The 23,067-nt window shown below is 36.1% G+C and overlaps 1 protein-coding gene across 1 annotated transcript; it reads right to left on the bottom strand.

The window, feature by feature from the left end:
- Positions 1-3,663: 3,663 nt before the first annotated feature.
- LOC141907149 (uncharacterized) lies at positions 3,664-21,821 on the bottom strand. Its single transcript, XM_074796724.1, has 15 exons — positions 21,753-21,821; positions 17,705-17,903; positions 17,029-17,122; positions 16,402-16,514; positions 15,494-15,681; positions 14,823-15,029; positions 14,352-14,478; positions 14,115-14,273; positions 11,622-11,813; positions 11,406-11,546; positions 11,177-11,323; positions 6,779-6,895; positions 4,393-4,560; positions 4,116-4,277; positions 3,664-3,904 (listed from the first exon to the last, which is right to left on the bottom strand). The coding sequence occupies exons 1-15, from the start codon at positions 21,810-21,812 to the stop codon at positions 3,774-3,776; spliced, it is 2,205 nt and encodes a 734-aa protein (XP_074652825.1). The 5' UTR covers positions 21,813-21,821; the 3' UTR covers positions 3,664-3,773.
- Between the last annotated feature and the right edge of the window lie 1,246 nt (positions 21,822-23,067).

Consider the following 23,067-nt stretch of genomic DNA (forward strand, 5'->3'; position numbering starts at 1 on the left):
ATTATTGGTGGGCTAATTTCTAACAATCAAACCACTTGTAATAGAGCTTCATACCCCTTAGTCTTTAAAACAAATTCAACCACGCTTAGTAGCCCTGCAGATATTAGTAACGGATTTAACAACTATTATACAAATATTGGCAAGTCACTTGCTCAAGACAACCACCCTCCCAACATGATCCCAGCTTCTATCTTGGACATCCTCTTGCCGAAAATTTATTCTTTTTACCGACTAACAGTCTCGAAATCCAAAATATTGCCAAAGCTTTCAAACTCAAAGATAGTTGTGGTCATGATGACATAAGCCAACGTGTCATCAAACAAGTCATTGATCGGATTTCTGTTCCGTTAGCTCATGTATCCAATCGCAGTATGGTTACGGGTGTTGTTCCTATTGCTTTAAAAATTGCCAGGGTAAAACCTTTGTACAAATCGGGAGAAGACGATATTTTCAGTAATTATAGGCCTATTTCACTACTCACGTACTTTAGCAAAATTCTAGAAAAAAATAATATTTACTCCTTTATCTAGTTTTCTAGAAAAATATGGAATTCTCAGTGAGTATCAGTTTGGTTTCAGAAAACACTATTCTACGTCCCTAGCAGTTGCAACTATTTCTGATAAAATTACTGAAAGTATGGATAAAGGTGAGACTACAATTGGAATATTTCTAGACTTGTCAAAAGCCTTTGATACTATAGATCACAAAATATTATCTAACAAATTGGATCACTATGGTATCAGAGGCTTACCTCTTTTGTGGTTTAAAAGTTACTTGTCGGACAGAAAACAGGCAGTTGTTATTGATAAACATACTTCTTCTCTTAGTCCAATTAGTCTCGGAGTGCCACAAGGTTCTGTCTTAGGCCCAATTCTATTTCTACTATACATAAATGATTGCGTTAATGCTTCAATCTCCAATTTTCCAGTATGTGTTGTTTGCTGATGATTCCAATATTTTCAAAAGCCACTCAAATCCGAGCCATCTTGAACTCATTATAAACACAGAATTAGCTAAACTTGTAGATTGGTTTAAAGCAAACAAATTATCGTTAAATCTTTAAAAAAAACGTATTACATTGTTTTTAATAGAAGGCCTTGTAATATTCAAATGAACTTGTCTATAGATGGTAAACCCCTATCCAGGGTTCAAGACACAAAATTCTTAGGCGTTCAAATTGATGAAAAACTAAACTGGAAAAAAACACATAAGTATTATCTCAACGACGGTAGCCAAAAATATTGGTATCATCTACAAATTATCAAAACTTTTACCATGTAATGTACTAAGACAACTGTATTACAGTCTTATCTACCCTCACCTATTTTATTGCAATATTGTTTGGGGCAACAACTCCGATTCTGCTCTAGGTAAGTTATTCAAACTTCAAAAAAGAGTGATAAGAATCATCAGCAAAAGTTACTACCTAGAACATACAGGCCCGTTATTTAAAGCCACTCAGATCTTAAAACTCCATGATATAAACAATCTTCTTGTTGGGCAGTTTGTGTATTGTCATTCCCACAACCTTCTACCTCGCACGTTCGCTGATCTTTTTGAGTTAAATGCATCAATTCATAATCATCATACCAGATCGAGGACTAACCTTCGCTTAAGTCATTACCGTACTAATGTTAAAAAGTTTTCATTGAGAGTAAAGGGTCCAAAACTTTGGAATCAAATTAGTCAGTCAATAAAAACCAGTAAAAGTTTGAATATTTTCAAATCAAATATGAAACGCCATTATATATCCACTTATTAATTGATTGTCCTCTTTTGCTGATCCTTCTTAAGCTGCTTTATATTTATTTAGCATACTAGTGTATTTTCTCGTAAATCTCTGTATTTATCGCAGTTAATTTAAAACAGCAGTTTATTAGCCAACTACTACATTTTATATATTTAACATTCCTTTTCAGGGTTTCAGTTTATACAAGCCTTGCTTTTTCTGAAACCCCAGTTTTATATTACAACATTATGTATTAACAATAACATTGTACACATTGTTGCAATTTATTTCTGAAATAAATAAATAAATAAATACAAAAATGGGGAAGTAAGTTGAACACAATTTGGTCAGGTTGAACCCCTACCAATGGACCTAGAGTTAGGCGAGGCATTAGTTTAAACCACGTGCGTCTCGTTCAGCTCATGGGAATTTTTCTAATAACTGCAGATAAAGTTGTTAGAATGGACGAACGAACGTAAGGACCAATCGTTGAAGCATATACGCGTCCCTATATACCAACGCTACGGGCCTGCTTTTGAATATTATTACTAGCTGTCCAAAGTTTATTTTACTTGTACGCGGAGAAGAGGTGTTCTTTCAGTGATGTTAACCCTCATAACACGTCCCGACAAGAGGGTTGGAAGAAAAAGTAAGTTGAACCTTGGAGTAATCATTTGACATGTCCGATGATTACTCCAAGGTTCAGCAAATAAGCTTTCAAAATTATTTTTGAATGGCGATTCATTTGGGCGAAATTATTTGTAACAAAAAACGGTAGGCCTAGCGATCGGCTATAACATTGGGTTGCTTGTTCCTTGCCAAATCTAAGGGAGCCACGAGCAATAGAGCCATAATTTAAGGAATGCTGGTTCTTTCTACAAAAGGATTCCAGAATCTTCAGAGAGTAGTTCAATCCAGCAGTTCAATTGGGAATGGTCATTATCAGGTGTATACAAGTGGAGGAGTAGAAAACATACGTAGGATAAGGATCGTGTCGATTAATAGCTAGAGTCTGGATTCAATGGATATAGAGAAGTTCCTTAGGGTGATTTAGAATGTACAGTTGACTTCGCTGAAGTCGGATCTTGTGGTACCTTAGAAATGTTGAATGTTATGTATTTCATATATGATGTCACAAATACATCCGAATTGATCGGATCCGACTTGGGCATTGTCTCTTAATATAGTTATATTATTATTGTTATTATCATTATCATTATTATTCTTCTTATTATTATTATTTATGCATCACTAAAGTCATACAGACTTATATGGTAAATATATCCACATACAAACGAAAATAGTTCACCTGTAAAAATACCGATATCGAGCAACATAAAACCAGACAGATATTATTCAGTTTATGAGACATAATATCAAAAGAATTATTAATTATCATTCAATATTCGGCAGTCCAAACGTTTTCTTATTTGGGTTTGTGCACCACGGACATGTTCTCTCGCCAGGGATCCAATGTCATCAGAATTATTAAAGCAGCGAATGCAGGGAAGGTGGCCGATGTATCAGTAAGTACTCGTTGAAGACAGAATATACAGTCAACCTCGCACAAATTTTAAAATCCCGTTTTATTTCTTCTCCAATAACCATAAAGATCTGTCTTTAACTCGTATGTCGTATAAACGCCACGTAATGTAGTCCCATTTCTTTATTTAATACAATACGTCTTAAGTCACAGCTCTGGAATGTATCATACCGATATTCTACGGCATTTAGACGACGCGAAATGAACACCTAATGTTGTCTCACGTAGTGTATTGATTTCATTACGCCCTAGCCTATCTATCAAACGTGATCGGCGGCTATGAAGCAGTCGATGTCAATATTGAACTAACTTCGATGTCGTGCATTTCGTAAGAATTCCCAAATACTCCACTACTGACAAGTCGTACATCGTTGAAGTCGAATAAATTATATTGGGCCCAACTTGTACGACTGAACGTATGTCGATGTGAAAAGCCAATTTAAAGACCGCAAGGATAAAAGTTGGACGACCGACTACATGTATCACGATTGATTTATTTTCCTATCTACAGAAACCACATGATTTTCGACAATTAAGTCGCATGAATGCACTGTAACGATAATCGTAGCAATATCTCATAGACACGTATTGACTGCATTGCCGGTGAATATCGTAACACCTGTTAGCGGTATCTAAAAATGAAAGCATTTAACTGTATTTCCAAGTATTATTTCCTAAAATTTGTTACGGAAATCTAGCTATTGCTTCTCATTTTTGATTAGAAGAGGAGAAAATTAACTTAAGTTCTATTCGTACGAATACTTCTCCGGAATGAGCCGATTACACATATTAACAGTGTATTCACGCATTATCGGAGGTGACCGCAATGCATGATCTACTTACTCAAATGATGGGTCGTTGCAGGAGCCGCTTGTCTTCCTTGGTTAACACGGGTGCATAATCGACACGATGCTCTACAATTCTTACTCATATACGTTGGATTTCTGCTACATTCTCCTCTCCTTGCCCAAGACGAGCAATAGTTATTTTTGTCCTTACATCGGCCTAGAATAAAAAGCGGAAAAGGCCTTACTTTGGTTCATTGTCAGCAGTTGGTTACAGATTTTTGCTTAATTAGGCTATAGGCCACAGGAATCGGATGACTATTTTCTAAATTGACCTGTTATTTTATCAGGATTGACTGGTGATAGTGCCGATTTGACACACAAGTTACACGATGCCCTGCAGTTAGTCGTCATGTAAGAAATGTATCGTCCGGCTCGACAAAAACCACGGTTTTTCCAGTAGACACAGTTCGTCTGATAATCTATGCACCGCGCCGAGGCAGCTTCAAAATATAGAACATTGAATTACGTAGAATGTAAGAGAATAAGTGTTTATTCCTAGATAATGAAAAATTAGTTAAAGCTACAAAAAGACAAATAATCACGAGATGATCGAAACAAAAGCTTCCAGTTGGCTAAACTCGTAACTTATGAAATACAATTGCTTCGTGAATAAAGGACCTTTAGGTCACACCAAGAGAAAACCCGTTTCTCCAGCCCGTTCGACCCGATATTTTTTCATTTCAAATAACTATTTTCGAAATAAAACAAAATTGCTCACCTACACTATTTAAAAATTCTGGATGAAATGATTTTATTTCAAAGATATATATCTAGCCGACAGACTACAAAGCTCTCCATTCTAGTAAATATTCTTTTCTGTTTAATCAAATCGTGATGTTGGCACTGAGATCGATATCATAAAAATATTTCATTACATCGGATTTAACAATTTGATTCTGGAAATGGTACATCTGTGCCCAGACAACTTAGTCAATCAGACATTGATGGCGACCTTAGATTGTAAAATTCCAGGAATTCCGTATTACATATATCATATGCCTATTCAAAATGTTGGTGTTTTTTCTTTCTTTTCGTAAATAGTTTTAACATGTGAAATATGTTCAAAATAATAGTTTTTTTTATAGTTTATCGTACAAAAACCTTTACTTCCTTTTATCATCGTGGTCTTCTACCTGCTAGTCATATTTTTAACTGGAAATCTGGTCCTGTAAAAAATGATTTACGGCAGCCTACCCACTGTCAGAAGAATCCCGAATTTTCTTGTAAAAAAGAAATATCCCTACCTACCCATTTTGGTGATTGCCCCGCCCGAGAAATCGGATTTCTTTTTGGCGTGGCATTAGCAGAAACTACCATGCGATACTTTTTGGAATGTGAATTAGCAGTAAACGTTTTAAAGATGACTTAAATTTCCGACCGCAAATGTGTTTCGAACTATCGACGACTTTACAGTATACATAAACGACGAATATAAGTAAATTGGATTAATTTCTTAGAAAGTTATTTTTGAGCGAATTCAAATCATTATTTTTCACATCGTAGTTTCACTCGTTTTTCGACATTTCTTTTGTTTTTGGATGTGATCGCAATGGAGGCAATCGGGAGGAAAATAAGTCATCTTTGGCGTTTTCATAAGTTTTCAAGATCGGAAAGAACTGAGAAAACAAACTTAGTATTATTGAACTCGTAATTTCTGCGAGTGCAGCTACGAGATACCTCTCAAGTTCGTATATTGTATCCGATCACATTAATTATGATTTAAACGCTGGAAATCTGTCTTTCGGATGGAGATCGAGGGACAGATGCGAATGATTTATGGCAAGTCTACGTAGGTCTTGGCAATCTATTAACTGACGACCCGCTTTGAGACCACTTTTGACTTTAGGTCACGACTGTACAACTGGGCCCTGGGCACGATAAGTAAAATGTTCTTGACCCAAAGCTCATTAATCACTGTATATAGCCATACCTGGGTCTGCTAGCACTAAATGCCATCAGGAGCGTATCCAGTACTGCTTTGGATAGCAATTCTGAAACTGATCATAGGGGCCATAGCGGTTGATCTAGGCATCCTCCAACAGAAGTATTGGAAAATTGGGATGCATGGAGTATTTCCCATAGGCCTACTTTCCGGCACGCTTTTGCATCTTTCACACTCAAAACATTTTCGTCCATCTTTGAAAAGGCAACAAGTGATTAAATAAAACTATTTTTCACCAATAAACAGTTTGCATAATCTTAGATTATATCCCCGAGTAAGACATATACATTGTATTCAAAACCTAAAATTACATGAACCTAGTATCGCATTAACAGCGCTGTTGTTGGATTGAGTTATGGAGCCAATTCATAATATACAGGGTAACTTATCACTGGTAGGTTTGCGAGTTTTTTTTGGAAATATCGTATTTTGGGGAGGGCAATCAATAGTTCAGTGCATTACGCGCGAGTACGAAGCGTTGAGTTGAAATCACTTCCAAACCACTCGTGCAATCAGCCTCTAAGATCAATGATAGTTTTGACGATAATACACTGGTATTCTTTGATGAAAAGATCACGGGCTTCCTCACATTAAAACCACATATACATATAATACACGTATATAATTGCATAATATGATATGCATATTATAATGCATATAATATCCATAATATAATATGTATAATATTATATGCATTATATGATTTTCATTGTTACCTTGTCCACACGAATTGCACGATTTTTTACAATTCATTATCATATAAGCTGGGTTCCGCCGACATTCTCCTCGACGTGCCCACACTGAGCAAAACCGTTCTTTGTCATCACATGCACCTTTTTAAAGAAATATGAATAAAAAATTGATATAATACTGGTGTATGTAGAGGCCTACATAAAAGATAAGAAATAAAGGTTTGGCGCAAAACTTGTCTTTCATGTGAATAGGGACCATTCTGAAAAGTAGGAATGCAGCTTCAAGGAAGAGACTAGACAATCGACTGATTATGCGAACATGGGGGTAATATTAAGTTACTAATGCTTCATTAGTTACATGCAAGTCTGGCGGAGGCAGCATTAATGAAGCTACCGAGTATATTCTGACCCCCTATGTCACGCATTCGACAATAGACGACACGTTCAAAAAACTTTTACGCTCAGGATTCGACATTCTATCACCATGTCGAAAAAGTTAACCCCGGATATTAACTTAAGATTTTCCCATAAGGGGAATCTATGTCGTCAGATCCACGACAGTCTTCGGCCAAGAAGGGGTATACATTGATAGCTGCAATACTTACGCTCAGCATTTGGCAGTATGAGTGTGCGTTCATATGATAAAACAAGCATCACGATATAATTTCTCAAGAGGGGCTAGGGGTCCAGGGACAGTTGGTCCTCACAAAAAAACATATCATGTCACCAAATACAATTCAACTATTCAACGCGCCCTCCGCAACTGATTTAAAGGGCGCATGCCAATAAATCGAATATCGTGTAAAAGTTATTCTATAAAGCAATACATTCACAAATGATAAAATATGGCATTGATTCGAATTTTAGTTCAGCCTTAACTGAGAAATATGACTTTTAAATCGGAAATTTCAGCACGTGCGCTCGTAAGTACAACTTATTGGGCATATCAACATTCAATTCCTTCATTGAGGATAACTTACTAGAAAACTAAGCAATATCACGACATATTGCTTGATATTCTCGGTAATGAATAACTCGAAGATAGTGAAGTAGCGTCGTGTTAATGCGCAATCAAACAAAACCAAATTTGTGAAAAATGTCTACTTTAGGCTTAAATGATCATAATACAACTCATTCAAGATCAGGAACAAATGAAATAATCATGTTGCAAAAGAAAACTATGCAACCATGAGCGTGAGTAGACTAGCAGAACTATTTTTTCAACGTGATTCGATCCAGGTGGGGGCCGTCTCAAAATCTATAAAACCCGAAAAAAAACATGCAAAAACCGGACGTTTTCAGAATTTAGGCGACCGATTGACAGAATTCAATTTATCAAAAACGATTAACGTTGCATGAAATCTGGACAAGTTTCAGGACGCTACGGGATCTCCATCGCGATTTCTAATTTGTCTGAGTTGAAGCAAGACTCCAATCTCAATAAAGAAGTTTCCAGTTTCTAGGCGCCATTTTGTGGCGGTCCCTCGAGGTCCCATTGTTGCGATAATTTGCGCTCATTTAAAAAAATGTTTTGATTGAATATCAAATAGCTCTACTGTCCCATGGTCGATGAACTTAATTAATACACTATTTTAAAGGAAAAAAAATGCAGATATTTGCCAGTGATTCTTGGATTTTTTTGAACGCAACAATTAAGAGCAGTGACGACGTGAAACTAAGGACCGCATATTTCAACCGTACGTCTAAAAAATTGCGTTTTTTATAGATTTTGAAATATCTATTAAAGATATATGTCCCATTATTACTGAAGCTAAAGATCGTTATTTGCAGTTTTGGCCTGCGTTGAAATTTTTAAAGTATCTTTCCTGACGGCTGACCTGTAATCGATACAGTTTGAGATAACGCGCCAAAGGGGTCTCCCACACTGCGCACCGCCATTTCACCGAACATTGAGATTTGGGAAAGGAAATGGCAAACATACAATTTTATACTGGTTTGTAGTTAGCAATATTGCTTCTTAAGGTTAATCGTTATCTTTATTTTCATATGGTTGAAAATAGACTTTGAGTGCTTTGAGGAGTACGAGTTTTATAGCGTCGGAAATTAAAGGATTTCTTGAAAGGACTTTCTGAGCTGATTGCAAAGGTGACCTAGTTGAGAGCCTATCTTTGCGTTTGAACAGAATGTACCGCTCATGGTTGGAGACTATAGCACAAAATCAAGGTTTTGATATGTTTTTGAATATGTGGCTTAGTTGAATATTGCAAAAATGGATGTTGACCCTCTAAAACAGAATATTAAATGGGGGACATACATGATATTCATGATAGCAGGGTTTTCTTATTTTTTGGAATTCAGAGATCAATGATCCAACTCACAGCCGGTATAACTTTTATAGACCTATGAAATCTAAATTTCAGCTAGAACCATATTTATTATTCTTAAAAGACCACTCTCTAAAATCAGCAATAGCAAAACTTCGAATGTCATGTCATTACCTTATAATTGTAAAAGGAAGGAGACTCGGCATCGCTCAACCAAATCGTATTTGCCCTCACTGTAACGCTGTCGGCGATGAATCCCATTTTCTTTTTTATTGTAAACTGCAGGATAATTTAAGAACTAAATATGATATTGTAAATCTAAACCTAGACACTTTTCTTTCGGCCTTTACTAATCCCAATAAACCAATCTTCTTACATATTGCGAAATTCATATATCATGGGCTTGTAAATATCACTTAAATAATATTGTATATGTATGTATGTATGTATGTATGTATGTATGTATGTATGTATGTATGTATGTATGTATGTATGTATGTATGTATGTATGTATGTATGTATGTATGTATGTATGTATGTATGTATGTATGTATGTATGTATGTATGTATGTATGTATGTATGTATGTATGTATGTATGTATGTATGTATGTATGTATGTATGTATGTATGTATGTATGTATGTATGTATGTATGTATGTATGTATGTATGTATGTATGTATGTATGTATGTATGTATGTATGTATGTATGTATGTATGTATGTATGTATGTATGTATGTATGTATGTATGTATGTATGTATGTATATATGTATATATATATATATATATATATATATATATATATATATATATATATATATATATATATATGTATATATATGTATATATATGTATATATATGTATATATATGTATATGTATATATATATATATATATATATATATATATATATATATATATATATATATATATATATATATATATATATATATATATATATATATATATATATATATATATATATATATTAGACATTGTATTACTTCTCTCTCCTTTTATTATTTTTCTGTTAGTGCACATCTTTGTGTCACACATTTTTGTTTTTTGTCTGTTTGTTGTTATTGTTGTTTTCTTCATTCACAATCTAATACTTTGGATTTATGATGAATAAATTGAAATTGAAATTGAAATTGATATTGGAATTTGATATCAGTAAGGTTTTCTGGTCATGTTTTCCAACAAGAAGGTCGATATTCAATAAATTCATCGTACGATCCCAGAATGAGGGATTACGAGAGAGACTTATGTTTGTAACATATCATGAGCGTTTAAATTGATTGCCAACATTTCACCATGGACTCCACAACGTTTTAGAGTCCATGATTTCACCGAACACAAAACCAACGCTAGGCTGGACGGACTGCATACGACAATTCCAAAACTGCGCCGTTCAAACTTCAATAGCAGAAAAAACCGGATCCCTTAAACGAATGCTCCCGCCAAATATTGTACAAACAAGATTGGGATTATAATGTCAAAATATCCCCATGAAAAATGTGATAAAATCAAATGTCATTAAAGATTTCTTGTCACAAATCTCAATGTTCAGTGAAATGGCGGTGCGCTGTCGGAGACCCCTTTGGCACGTAATCTCAAACTCTAGCGGTTACAGATCAGTCGTCAGGAAAGATATTTAAAATATTTCAACGCAGGCTAAACTTACAAATAACGCTCTTTAACCTAAGTAAAAGTGGAAAATCTAGCTTTCATAACCACTAAGATATTTCAAAATTAATAAAAGTCGCAATTTTTTTGACGCGCGGTTAGAATATGCGGTCCTTGGTTTCACATCGTCACTGCTCTTAATCGTTGCGTTCAAAAAAATCCAAGAATCATCGGAAAATATCTGCATTTCATTTCATTTAAAATGTTTCCCTTGCAGACAGATGTGTCAATTCAATGTGACAAATAGATTCATTAGATTGTGTATCATCCAAAGGGTGCTGAAGACTTTTCAAAGTAACATGATTCCTTCTAATCAAGGATGAAATGATGGACGAAAAGTTAACGTAATAGTCAGATGTGGCTATACCCTAAGCGCTGAAGTGCCAAAGACCAAGAATATAAAATCAATTTTGAAATAATGATAATGACACTGAATTGCATCTGTCCTACCTTGGCCTTTGCCTTGGATGACTTCAACCTGCGTTTTTCTACAGACATTGCAAGACTTGCGGCAGTAAAACAACATATATGCTGGATTATTCTTACATTCACCCCTTTTTGCCCATGCTGCACAGTTATAGTTACCATCCACACAATCTGAATAATTCATTGAATAAAGGTGAATTAATCCGACAAAATATATATGTAATCATCCGTGAAGTACTTATGTGATATTCACCTTTTGACCTCTCACTTTCAGAACAGTGATTGCACGATTTTTTGCATGATTTTTTCATGTATATGGCATACCTGCCATTACAGAAGCCTTTGCTTGCCCAGTTTGAGCACTGTGGATGGACATTTTCACATCTGTTTACAACTAAAATGCCAAAGTCATACAATCATTGTTGTTCCTTACTATTCAATCCAATGAATTTTACATGAACGTCAATACCTGGTTGTCTCGTAGTTATAATAGCAGGTCGTCTTGTAGTGCGTGGCGCCTCCGTGGTTAAAGGTCGGGAAGTTGGTCGTGGGCAAAATTTGCAGGTCTTTTTACATCTCCTTTTCATGAAAGAGATATGACTACCACTGCAGTAACCCATTGCTGCATATCTTGCACAATTTCGTGAATAATCTTTGCACACTACGAATAGATATGACAAGTGTAATGGAGAAGGGTCAATAGAACGATAACCACACTCAAACGTGGTGAACGGATAATAAGATAAAATCCCACTATTTACAGATTAAAAGAATTTAAAAACCAGAATTTATTTATTCAATCAAAATTATATAAAAGACACGATGTTTCGATCTCACCCTAGAGAAATGTTTCTAAAATGTTTGCTTTCATTGTGTTGAAAATGTTTTCGGTGATTCCAATTTCTACAAATCCATCAAAAACAACCCTTTGAAAAAGATGCAATCAGCTTTTAATTTAGGTTTAAAAAACATCTCTAAGAAATTTCCTGACCATTCGGACTTTATCTCCAAATTTAACTCTCGGCTTCCAAATCTTCCTTATGCTTATGGTCTTCCCAAAATTCATAAACCCAATTCACCTTTAAGACCGATCATTTCTAATATCAATTCTCCATCATATCGGCTCTCCAAATATCTGGCTAAAGTACTCTCTCCGGCTTTGGGTACTTTTTCTGATTCTCACATTCGGCACAATATGGATCTTTTAGACAAACTCAAAAATCTCAAACCTAATGGACAAAAATTTATATCTTTCGACGCTGTTTCCTTGTTCACAAATAAACCATTGGAACCAACTCTCAATTTCTTAAGAAGAAAACTCCCGGACTCCAATCTTGATCTCCCAATTCCCGTAGAATGTTTACTTGAACTTTTGGAACTCTGTACAACCAATCTATATTTCCAATTCCAAGACAAATTCTATGAACAAATTTTCGGTTTCGCTATGGGTAACCCATTATCGCCCATTTTGGCTAATCTTTTCCTTGAACACTTTGAATCCGAAATTCTCCCTAAGTACACTGGCTCTAAACCTAACTTTTGGATTAGATATGTTGATGACATTCTGTGCTTAGTTTCTGATAATTTTGATCTTACCTCTTTTATCGACTTCATCAACTCCCAATATCCATCTTTGAAATTCACTTTTGAATGGGAACAAAATGACCAAATTCCGTTTTTAGATGTTCTAATTCATAATAAATTTTCTCATTTGATATTCTCAGTCTACCGTAAACCTATCAACGCCGAGGCATACCTTTACTTCTTTTCGTTTACTGCTAAATCTATCAAAATTGGTCTCGCTCAATGCCTCTTTCTCCGTGCACTACGGATCTGCGATGAAACCTTCCTTTCGGCTGAATTTGAACATATATCCAACTCTCTTAGAAAATTGGCTTACCCTGATCACATTTTGAAAATCGCTATTTCTAAGGCTAAACGTACTTTCTTCAATTCTAAACCTCCAGAAAAATAAAAAACACATTTCAGAGTTCATTGTAGTTCCGTATGTACCTGTTTTGGAAAATTTTCGTCACTCTCTCCCTTTATTGGATAAACAAATCATTTTCACGTATGAAAACAAAATTAGTAAGACTTTGGTTAAAAACAATCAATCTAAACCTTTGGACTGCGGAGTTTACAAAATTCCTTGTTTTGGCTGTGATAAAATTTACTTTGGAGAAACTGGTCGTGATTTAAAAACTCGAATTTCGGAACACAAAAAGGATATAATAAATCAAAAACCGGCTAGTGGCGTAGCCAATCACGTTTGGAACACTGGTCATCGTTTTAATTTTGATAAAGCCGAAATTATTTATACTTCCAGCAATCACACTAAACGCCACATAGTTGAGTCTGCCCTAATTATTCGTCACTCAGATATTAGTACCAATTTAAATAATGGCTTTTCTCCGCATAATTCCCTTCTTTCTAAGTATATTACTTCATGCCTTGCCAAACACTAATTATTTACTCACTCACCAATTTTCTCAATTAACCTGTCCTCCTCTGTATATATACCCCCTTTTTAATCTTAATCTCACACCTGACGATGATCTCTAGGGTGAGATCGAAACGTCGTGTCTTTTATATATTTTTGATTGAAAAAATAAATTCTGGTTTTGAGAAGGGTCAATGTTCATTTAATTCGGCTGCATCAACAAACCCTCTGAATGTCTGAGATCGAAACGTATCATGGTATCCACGTTAATTAGTTAACCGACCTTTCGAAAGAATAAAATGCCAATGCACATGCCAGATCGATGAAAACTGGGTATTGCCATGTGTAACGTCATTCCATATGGATATCAAGAATACCATGAGATATTCATCCATAAGGTGAATATCATTTTCTATTTGATGGCTATTAAAGCTACATTGTATGTTTCATTTATGAATTATTATTATGTATGAATATTTAATTGACAGAGAGACATGTGCTGAATAACTAAAGATTCCTTACCCTTTGGACCTTGCGTAGGTTTAGTTGTTCCTCCTACACTACCTGTGGAACCGTCTTTGTCAGTAGTGCCACAAACCTTCGTTGGACGCCCGGGACATTGGCAAACACAGTTTTTGTCAATAAATCCATTTTCTGGGCATTTCTTGTCACCACAGTGACCTTGTTTTGAGAAATAAGGTAAGGATAAGATATCATGCAATGAATAAACAATAAATCCATATATTTCTAATAGCATACCATGACAGTTATACATCAGGTTTGCTAGTTTTACATCATTGAAACTAAATCCCTTCCGTTGGCCCATCTTTTCTTGGTATTGAGATTGTTTAGCTATTATTGTCTTCTGACCATTAGTGGAAAATGCCTGAAAAATTTAATTCAAGATTATGCGAGGAATTGACGGTATCTTGTCAAAAAAGGAATATCAAACTATGAACCATTCTCATCACGATGATTATATCGCTGCAGTACTATGAAAATTGTTAGTAAACGAGATATAATTTCACAATTTTCATTGGTTATAACATAATCATACTATAGGTCCACGTGATGTAATCCATATGTTCAATCACATAATTTACAAACGTCGAGGATCTATCATGTAAATCACGTCTTGCATTTGCCAACTAATATGGTATACGAAAAAGCACATGGCCGCAAGACATTTGTACATTAGTTCATTTTTAGCAGACTAAAAATGCTAGCTACCCGTTCTCCATAGTGCATGACGCTCATATAGTCATATCCAACACTGTAATCCTTTACTGCGTTCCAGTCATAACGTTGGAAATTAAGTTTAATTAATGATGGTGCAATATTTTCCAGTTTAACTTCAATGTGTTCGTCTCTATCTGGTCTAGTGTGCTCGTGATGCCAACCTAATGCATGGCCTAATTCATGCATTATAACTCCCTTCTAGAAAAACAAAATGTAAATCTAGTCAGTAAGATCAGTTTAATCAGTATCAGCTGATTTACTTCAAACTGTATAATGAATTTATAAAAGAATTATGGCTGGGACATTTTTGCCACTAAACGAATTGGGACTTTTTCCCGCGACATTATTTCCGTATACCGAATTCACAGCCTGTACTATGGGCCACGCAATGTTTTTTATTTTGCTTTTGATTAAATCCGATCAACGATATCCCTTATCTTTCGGGGAAACGTGCTCGAATATCACGTGTTTTCTCGTATTGAATTTGGAAAGAAATCAAGACCGAAATTATAATAGACATGAATATCAATTGATATAATTGCGTTGCCAAATGTTGACGTCTTCAATCCGTCATATTCATGCCATAAAGTTACTTCCATAAACAGTGAATCTATAAGGTCATAGTAGAAAGAAACTTCGTATAACGCAACATATTTACATACCTTTCTGCATTTTTTTGCTAGATTAACCCCCTGGTCACCACCAGACATGCCAACCTTCGAGGAACATGCACCACCATTTTGTATGATGATGCGATTTACGTCGGAATCTCTAGATTCTCGGAAGCGGATGCAAGTGTGTTTCATCCATTCATTCATAGCCTTCCTTGTTTCAACTATGTCTTCGGGGTCTTTTAATGTAGAAACGTGTTTAATGGAAAAATAACATAGGCTAAGCTTTGGGAAATGATTACTGTTTGAGTGACTGTCTAACATGTTTATTACGACATGTTTATACTTAATTTAGAAATCTCATATAATCATTATTATAACGATTAATTGTGAGATTATCATCTAACCTATACGAAGACATCAGTCTACCCTCTGAGGCATAGTGTTCGAATCCAATCCTAATTTTCACGGGTTTGACAGAGCCTTGAATTCTTTAGATCACGTATGTGTACTTCGATTACCCTGTTAACAATGTACCTTCGCATGCACAGAATAGTTTAAATATTTTGTAGTCGGAAATACGAAAATTCAATGTTTGAGAATGTCGATGGCGTCAGTTATCCAGCTTTAAGGAAATTTAATACCGTGATCGCGAAGTTTCGGACTCTACGCACTCGATATCGTAGTGCTCTGCCCACTGAGGCATCGAGATCTTCGAATGTTTCCAATCCCCACTCTAATACTTATGGTAATTACCAAACCGTACCTTCACCCATAAAACTAACCATGAACCCGTACCTTACTCTAATCATCCAGCTTACCCTCGATTAAAAAGAACGAGAGTTACTTCAAGAATTAGGCCTAAACGTTACATCGTCTTGCGCTACAATGCGATGTAACATCATCAAAATTCGGTAAAAACCATCGCATACGTTTTACATGATATACCGTACACGTACCAAATATATTTGAAATCAGGTACGGGACTTCAGCGCCAGGCCATCTTTTATTATGAATGGCCTTGCGTTTTTGCCTCAACAAACGTCTTCTCTGTTCACCATACAGCTTTCCACTTCAAAACAAACGACGTATTAGAATAAATCACAATGTACAAGCTACAGTGAATATTAATGATAGGGCCACAATGTCATAAGGAAAAAAAATTAATTTTTCATATGAGGACCTTTATCGGATTTTTAGTGGTTCCCGTAATCCCATCCCACACACGCTACGAGCCTGAGCTTCTACCTTTAATCTTCATGATCGTGAAGGGTATTCTGAGAATAAACCATGGCTTAGAGTCTACAAATAGCAGCAACATCCATATAGGGATTATTACTTTGAATGCGAACCAGAATACCCGACACATTCCATGTGCAAATTAAGATTATGCTTGATTTACACTTATAGCCATGTATTATGAGCTTACAAAAATTTTCAGAATGAAATACGCCTGTTAGTGTTCTCGAGCTGAAGATAGCAGTCTCGAAGATTCAGCCTGTTATTTCGCAGGGGCGTCCACCCTATTCGCAGAAGAGATCTTCCAAAATGTTCAAAACTGGTAGCGGGCATAATCCACTACTTACAAATTTTCGATATTATTCCATTCTTCTTTATCATACAATATATCGTATTCTACGAGAACAGTGTTTTCATCTTCTATGAAGTCCATTGCAGTGCCTTTAAACAATTGACATGTAATAGAAAATATCTCATTTGTCTTTCAAGTCATATGTGTATCAGATATCACGGAAACCTAAACACCAGGGGCCAGTTTTATACACTGGTAATCAATTTAAACCGGGGGATAACTCTTCATTTATAATTCGGCTGACCCTAGGGTTCAGTTGATATCAGTATATAAAATCGGGCCCAGAGATATAGGGAGACTATTTGAGTTCACTGGTGTAAACTTTGTTTTCGCCCAAGCTGTTTCTTTTTTGATGTCTTAAGAAAGTCGTTCGATTTGAATCCTTTAACTACGAAAGACCCTAGGTACGGAAGCCCCTAAATGACATACGAGATAATTTTTTCACAATTTCGACTTATTTTGTCGAATTTCGACATAATAAGTCGAAACTCGACGTAATAAGTCGAAATTGAAGGAAGTCAAATGAAAAGAAGTCTATACTTATCAACAAACGCTGTCAAAGCTAATTGGATCAGTTTTATCTGGCTCATGATGAAATACTCGGCCTTGGGATTTAAAACTAATTTTTTGGTGATTTTTCAAAGGAATGGTCATTTATCAAATTTATTTACTTGAATTTGCAGCATTGACGATAATTTCGTCGATTGATTGCTCCGACTCGATCACCTCGTCAATGTCAGTTTCGTCAATATATTCATAATCTTCATCATAATCTTCATCGTAATCAATATAATCCTCATACTCCCCATCATCAGTTTCTTCATTATACTCATCTTCATCAATTAACTCATCGACACGATGGCTTTGTATCTGAAAACACATATAAACAGTCACCGTCAGCTTAAGGCCTTCTCACTTCGCGTTCCGCAATAATCCCCTGGGTAAAAATCCCCAATTCTTCAAAGTAGGTAAAAATCCCCCTCCTTTTGAATGCAGTCTAAGTAGATACAATCTTAAGGTCAATTATTTCATATCTATTGATACATATATCCAATTTATTCATTGACCTGCATGAAGCTATCACTTTATTCGGAGCTTCCAGATTCGGATTACTAATTTCCGGTTCTTTCTCATTGCCGGCAATACTCATTTTTCCATGATTATACAATGATTATTTCATTTTCAATACGAAATAATCATTGTATAATCATGGTATTGATCTTGGCGAGAGCCTGTCGAGAGGGTGTTCAGCGAGTTATCAACCCGATTGGCTGTGTAAAACATCAAGAGAGGTACCATTTAGGCCTACACAAACGGACATAATATGAATGATAAAAAAAGGATCCACCGCTGGATCCCCCTTGTATCCTGAGTAGCGTTTACTTGAGCAGCAAATTGAGCGAGTTGGGGCTTGACGTTTAGGTCAAACGTCGTGTGTTTGCCAGACCACTTAAGCGGGCTTTTCCTGATGTTTCAGTAAAACGTAACGTGGTTTACTTTGGCAGTAAACGAGAGCGGAACAAATACATAAGATAGAGAATGATCAGTATTTGCAGTTTAAGAAAAAGAAAATAGTACTCTTTGGATAGCTTTGAAAGAGTTAGTGATATTAGGGTTTCGTTTGAAACTTCATTGAGTGTGGGTCTTGGAATATACCGTTGCATGTATTTTGTTGATACATTTGTTTATGGTATTTGGCTCTGGAGTTGGTTAAAGTGGACTTAGAGCGTTTTGGTCAAGAGCCGTCGGACTTTTCTTTAAAGACCATAGGTGAATGTTCTTATTCCCCGCAGGTACACGCGCAGATCAGCTGATGTCATTATTAGCCAATCAGAAATCACGTTTTATTTCGATTGGGGCTATCCCATTAATATGGTGGCTGATTCGGGCCATACTAAAAAAATTTTCAGTAAGACTAAAGCAACGATAAAAATTTTTCACATTGGCCTGAGGAAACCAAACTTTTTGAATTATAATGGTTTGTTTTCTCGCGCTAGAAAACCAAAAGATTTGAATTCTCGCGCGAGAAAACCAAACTTTTTGAATTCTCGCGCGAGAAAACAAAAATGTTTTGTTTTCTCTCGCGAGAAAACCAAAAGTTTTGAGGCCCGAATCAGCCACAATACATTAACGACGAGTTATCCATGAAGGTTGTGTCAGCGATTGTACAGCAGGCAATGTTAGCAACGCATATTTTCGTACAGCTACGCATGTACCTGTGCACTCAGGCTAATCGGGCAAAGGTTCGTGCCGGGGCTGGAGACCAAAACACACATGAGACCGAAGCACACACGAAATATGGAAACCAACAGCCGCGGTCTAAAAACAACCCCAGCCTAACATTTTATTCCCCCGGTTCAGCGGAAAGGGGCATATAGATTTACCCACATCTAGGGTTAACCATACCCGCGCAAGGAACGTTATCAGCCTAGAGGCCGCTATTGTAGAACGATTTTTTCAAGCTCGGTACCCAAGTAGTGCATCACTTAGAGCAGAACGCCATTCAAAATCGGGAGATCCGATTCAAGCAAATTATTGCCATCAGAAGGTCAAAATGAAAAGGTGACAAGTTGGTACACACAATTTGAGCATCGCTTGGGGCATAGCCCTATCTAATATTGGCACGATTCAAATTATAGCTCCCCGGGGCTGACATGAAAAACGACGTTAACAGCCTAGAGGTCGCAATTGTCAATCGATTGTTTTCTAACTTGGTACACAAATAGGGCAGAATAGGGGCAGAACCCTATTTAGAATTGGGTCGATGCGACTCAAATCATGACCACCAAGGGGAAAGAAAGCCTATAGGGCTGCAATTGTTGGCTTTTTTTAAAATTTCGTACACATTTTGTCTAACATTATTCATAATTGCGGCCACGTATCTATATCCAACGTATTCACCTCAGAACCTGTAACTTCACGTGTGACGGTGATGTTTAGGCTGGGGGCATTCGAGACTCTGCCTGATTCTATAGTGTCTGCTTAAAATTCATTCATTGATTTGCATGTTATTCATATTTAAACCAACTTATAAAAACGTAAATATATACAACGTTTCATCTTCTTTCTTACTTCTTCCTTTAATGACCTATTTTCTCAATATGCAACGACCAATGCAATAAGGGTATCCGAATTCACCAACTCCAGGGCTCACAAACATCCGGCAACATGACAAATGTAACTATAACTAGTAACTTTTTGTGCTTTCCATTCTCTGAATATCACTTTTTACTCGTCTGCCCGTACTTCCAGGAATCCAGAGCTAGATATATCCCGGAGCGTTATTGGAGATTCCCCAATAACGTAAAGTTGTATGATTTGTTTAACTCAAATTGCCAAACTCTTAAAAAATTGGCGTTGTATATACGCAAATGTTTAATACATTTCTAATGTTAAATGTTGCAATGTCTATTGTAAATTAATTTTGTGCTCTGTGCAATTGTATAATTGTGGAGTAAATAAACTTAACTTAACTTAACTTAACTTCTACACACGACAAATTACTTTCTTCGATTTCTTCTGGTACTCATAACTTCGTGATGATATTGTGTTATTCATTTGACTCACTCAAAAACATATTTCCTAGTATGAAATTATTTTATTTTTTAACCAAATTGACTTATATTTCAAGCCCTGTGAAACTCTATGGTGCTTATTCCTCGTACGAGCACTCATATTTCTGACTGATATCATGTCTATTTCTTTTCTGTATCTGGCCATTTCCGGTGCTGTGGTGATATGTCGTTCCAACCTATTTGGTTTTGATGTGATTCCTCTGATACGTACCACCAATAACATTCATCATCCTTTCAACCTGTTCTATCATCGACATTGATTTTGGTCAATTGAACTTTTTTGCTCAAAAAACACCCGCTTCAAGCCACTGCCAAACTTCAAGTTTGTCTTCTTTTAAACTAATAATTTCTGCAATGTATTTCTTTTCAAAGACTGACGTGTAGCTTGCTGTGCTCGTGTTTCTGTAAGTTACAGAATTTGCCATAAACCCGCCCTAGAACCCAGGGAACACTAACTGCTCGATAAGGCTCGACGGAGCATCTTTGGTATGGAACTAATTAAAGATCTCTCCAAAATACCGACATATACTCCACCGCCAAAATTGTTGGTGGTATGGAGACATTTGATTGCATATGCATAATTCGGTTGATAGGTCCCGCATATATTATAAAGATGACCTTTATCAGCAAAGAAATTAATTTGTGCAGCACATTATGTGGGTATGGTAATTATCACGATGAAAAATATTTTCGCACACCAGCCGAATCAAATTCCAACTAAACAGATATCTAGATTTCTTCTGCTAATTGCAATTAATAGCACCCCTTCCAGAGGATCAATGATGAATTCAAAGTTCTAGTAGTACTTCGATCCATGTAGTTATGCACTTCTATGTGATCAAACTAGTTGAAATACTCAATAGCGATACTGGATGTCGACGGGAACTAATTTGTCGATCAAGGAAGGGGTTGTGGAGTCTCACTATGGACTTTGATACGGTGATGTCGTAGAGGTTGTTCGCCGGTTTGAAATGACCTCGCCAAAACAAATTCTCGTAGATATCCGTTTGTCTTTGTATGTAGAACTTTTGCACTTCAGAGTTATTTATGATACTGCGATATGGCATTAGCATGCATTAACTCACCTAGAAATGTTAAGTAATGAACACATCTTGTTTATTAAAATGTGATATTATATACATACCGCACACGATAAAAGCGATACAGCTAAAAATACCACCAAGACAGCCGTGTACGTGTTCATTGCGCCACTCACGTCTCCGGAATTGTGTATCATCCCATATGCGTACATAGTAACATACCATTCATATTGACTGTTTAATCATCACACGGTGGTCTAATTGGGCAATTATAAATGCCATAGTCAACAAACGAGACTATGAGCGATATAAATATATATAAACTTTATTGTCAAAGTACAACTTTCACAACTTTGACAAAATTAACACAACATAAAATCATAATCTTTATTAAAGAAGTGTCCAGTTTCTAGGCGCCGTTTTGTGGCGGTCCCTCGAGGTCCCCATTGTTGCGATAATTTGCATTCATTTTTAAAACATAAGTTAAGATTGAATATCAAATAACTCTGCATTCCTTTGCTCGATGAACTTAATCAATACACCATTTTAAAGGAAATGAAATGCAGATATATGCTGGCGATTCTTGGAATTTTTGAATGCAGTGAAACCAAGGACCGCATATTTTTAACCGCGCGTCAAAAAAATTTGCGATTTTTATAGATTTTGAAAGTGGTTTAAGCTAGATTTCCCACCTCTGCTGAGGTTAAAGAGCGTTATTTGTAATTTTAGCCTGCGTTGAAATATTTTAAATATCTTTCCTGACGACTGACCTGTAACCGCTAGAGTTTGAGATTACGCGCCAAAGGGGTCTCCGACTGCGCACCGCCATTTCACTGAACATTGAGATTTGTGACAAGAAATCCTTAATGACATTTTTAATTTCATCACATTTTTCATGGGGATAATTTGACATTATAATCCCAATCTTGTTTGTACAATATTTGGCGGGAGCATTCTTTTAAGCTTGTTTTTAGGATCCGATTTTTCCCGCTATTGAAGTATGAACGGCGCAGTTGCGGAATTGTCGTATGCAGTCCGTCCAGCCTAGCGACGATTTTGTGTTCGGTGAAATCATGGACTCTAAAACGTTGTGGAGTCCATGGTTAAATGGTGGCCATCAATTTAAACGATTATGACATGTTAAAAACATAAGTCTCGTAATCCCTTTCTAATAATCTCGTAATTCTGGGATCATACGTACGATGAATTTACTGAATATCGACCTTCTGGCTCAAGTCCACTATAGCATTAAATAGTTCCAGCAGAGACTTATCACATTGGACTGGTATTTGGAATTAATCCGCCAATATTGGACTGATTGAATCTTACGACATTACGCCATAGGGACGTGTGGCTCAACTCCAGAACAGGTAAAAGTAGAGATCTATCAATCCTAAATGTCGGCCGATTCTACTCGTC

Source organism: Tubulanus polymorphus, chromosome 6 (assembly GCF_964204645.1).
Source record: "Tubulanus polymorphus chromosome 6, tnTubPoly1.2, whole genome shotgun sequence".
Taxonomy (NCBI): domain Eukaryota; kingdom Metazoa; phylum Nemertea; class Palaeonemertea; order Tubulaniformes; family Tubulanidae; genus Tubulanus; species Tubulanus polymorphus.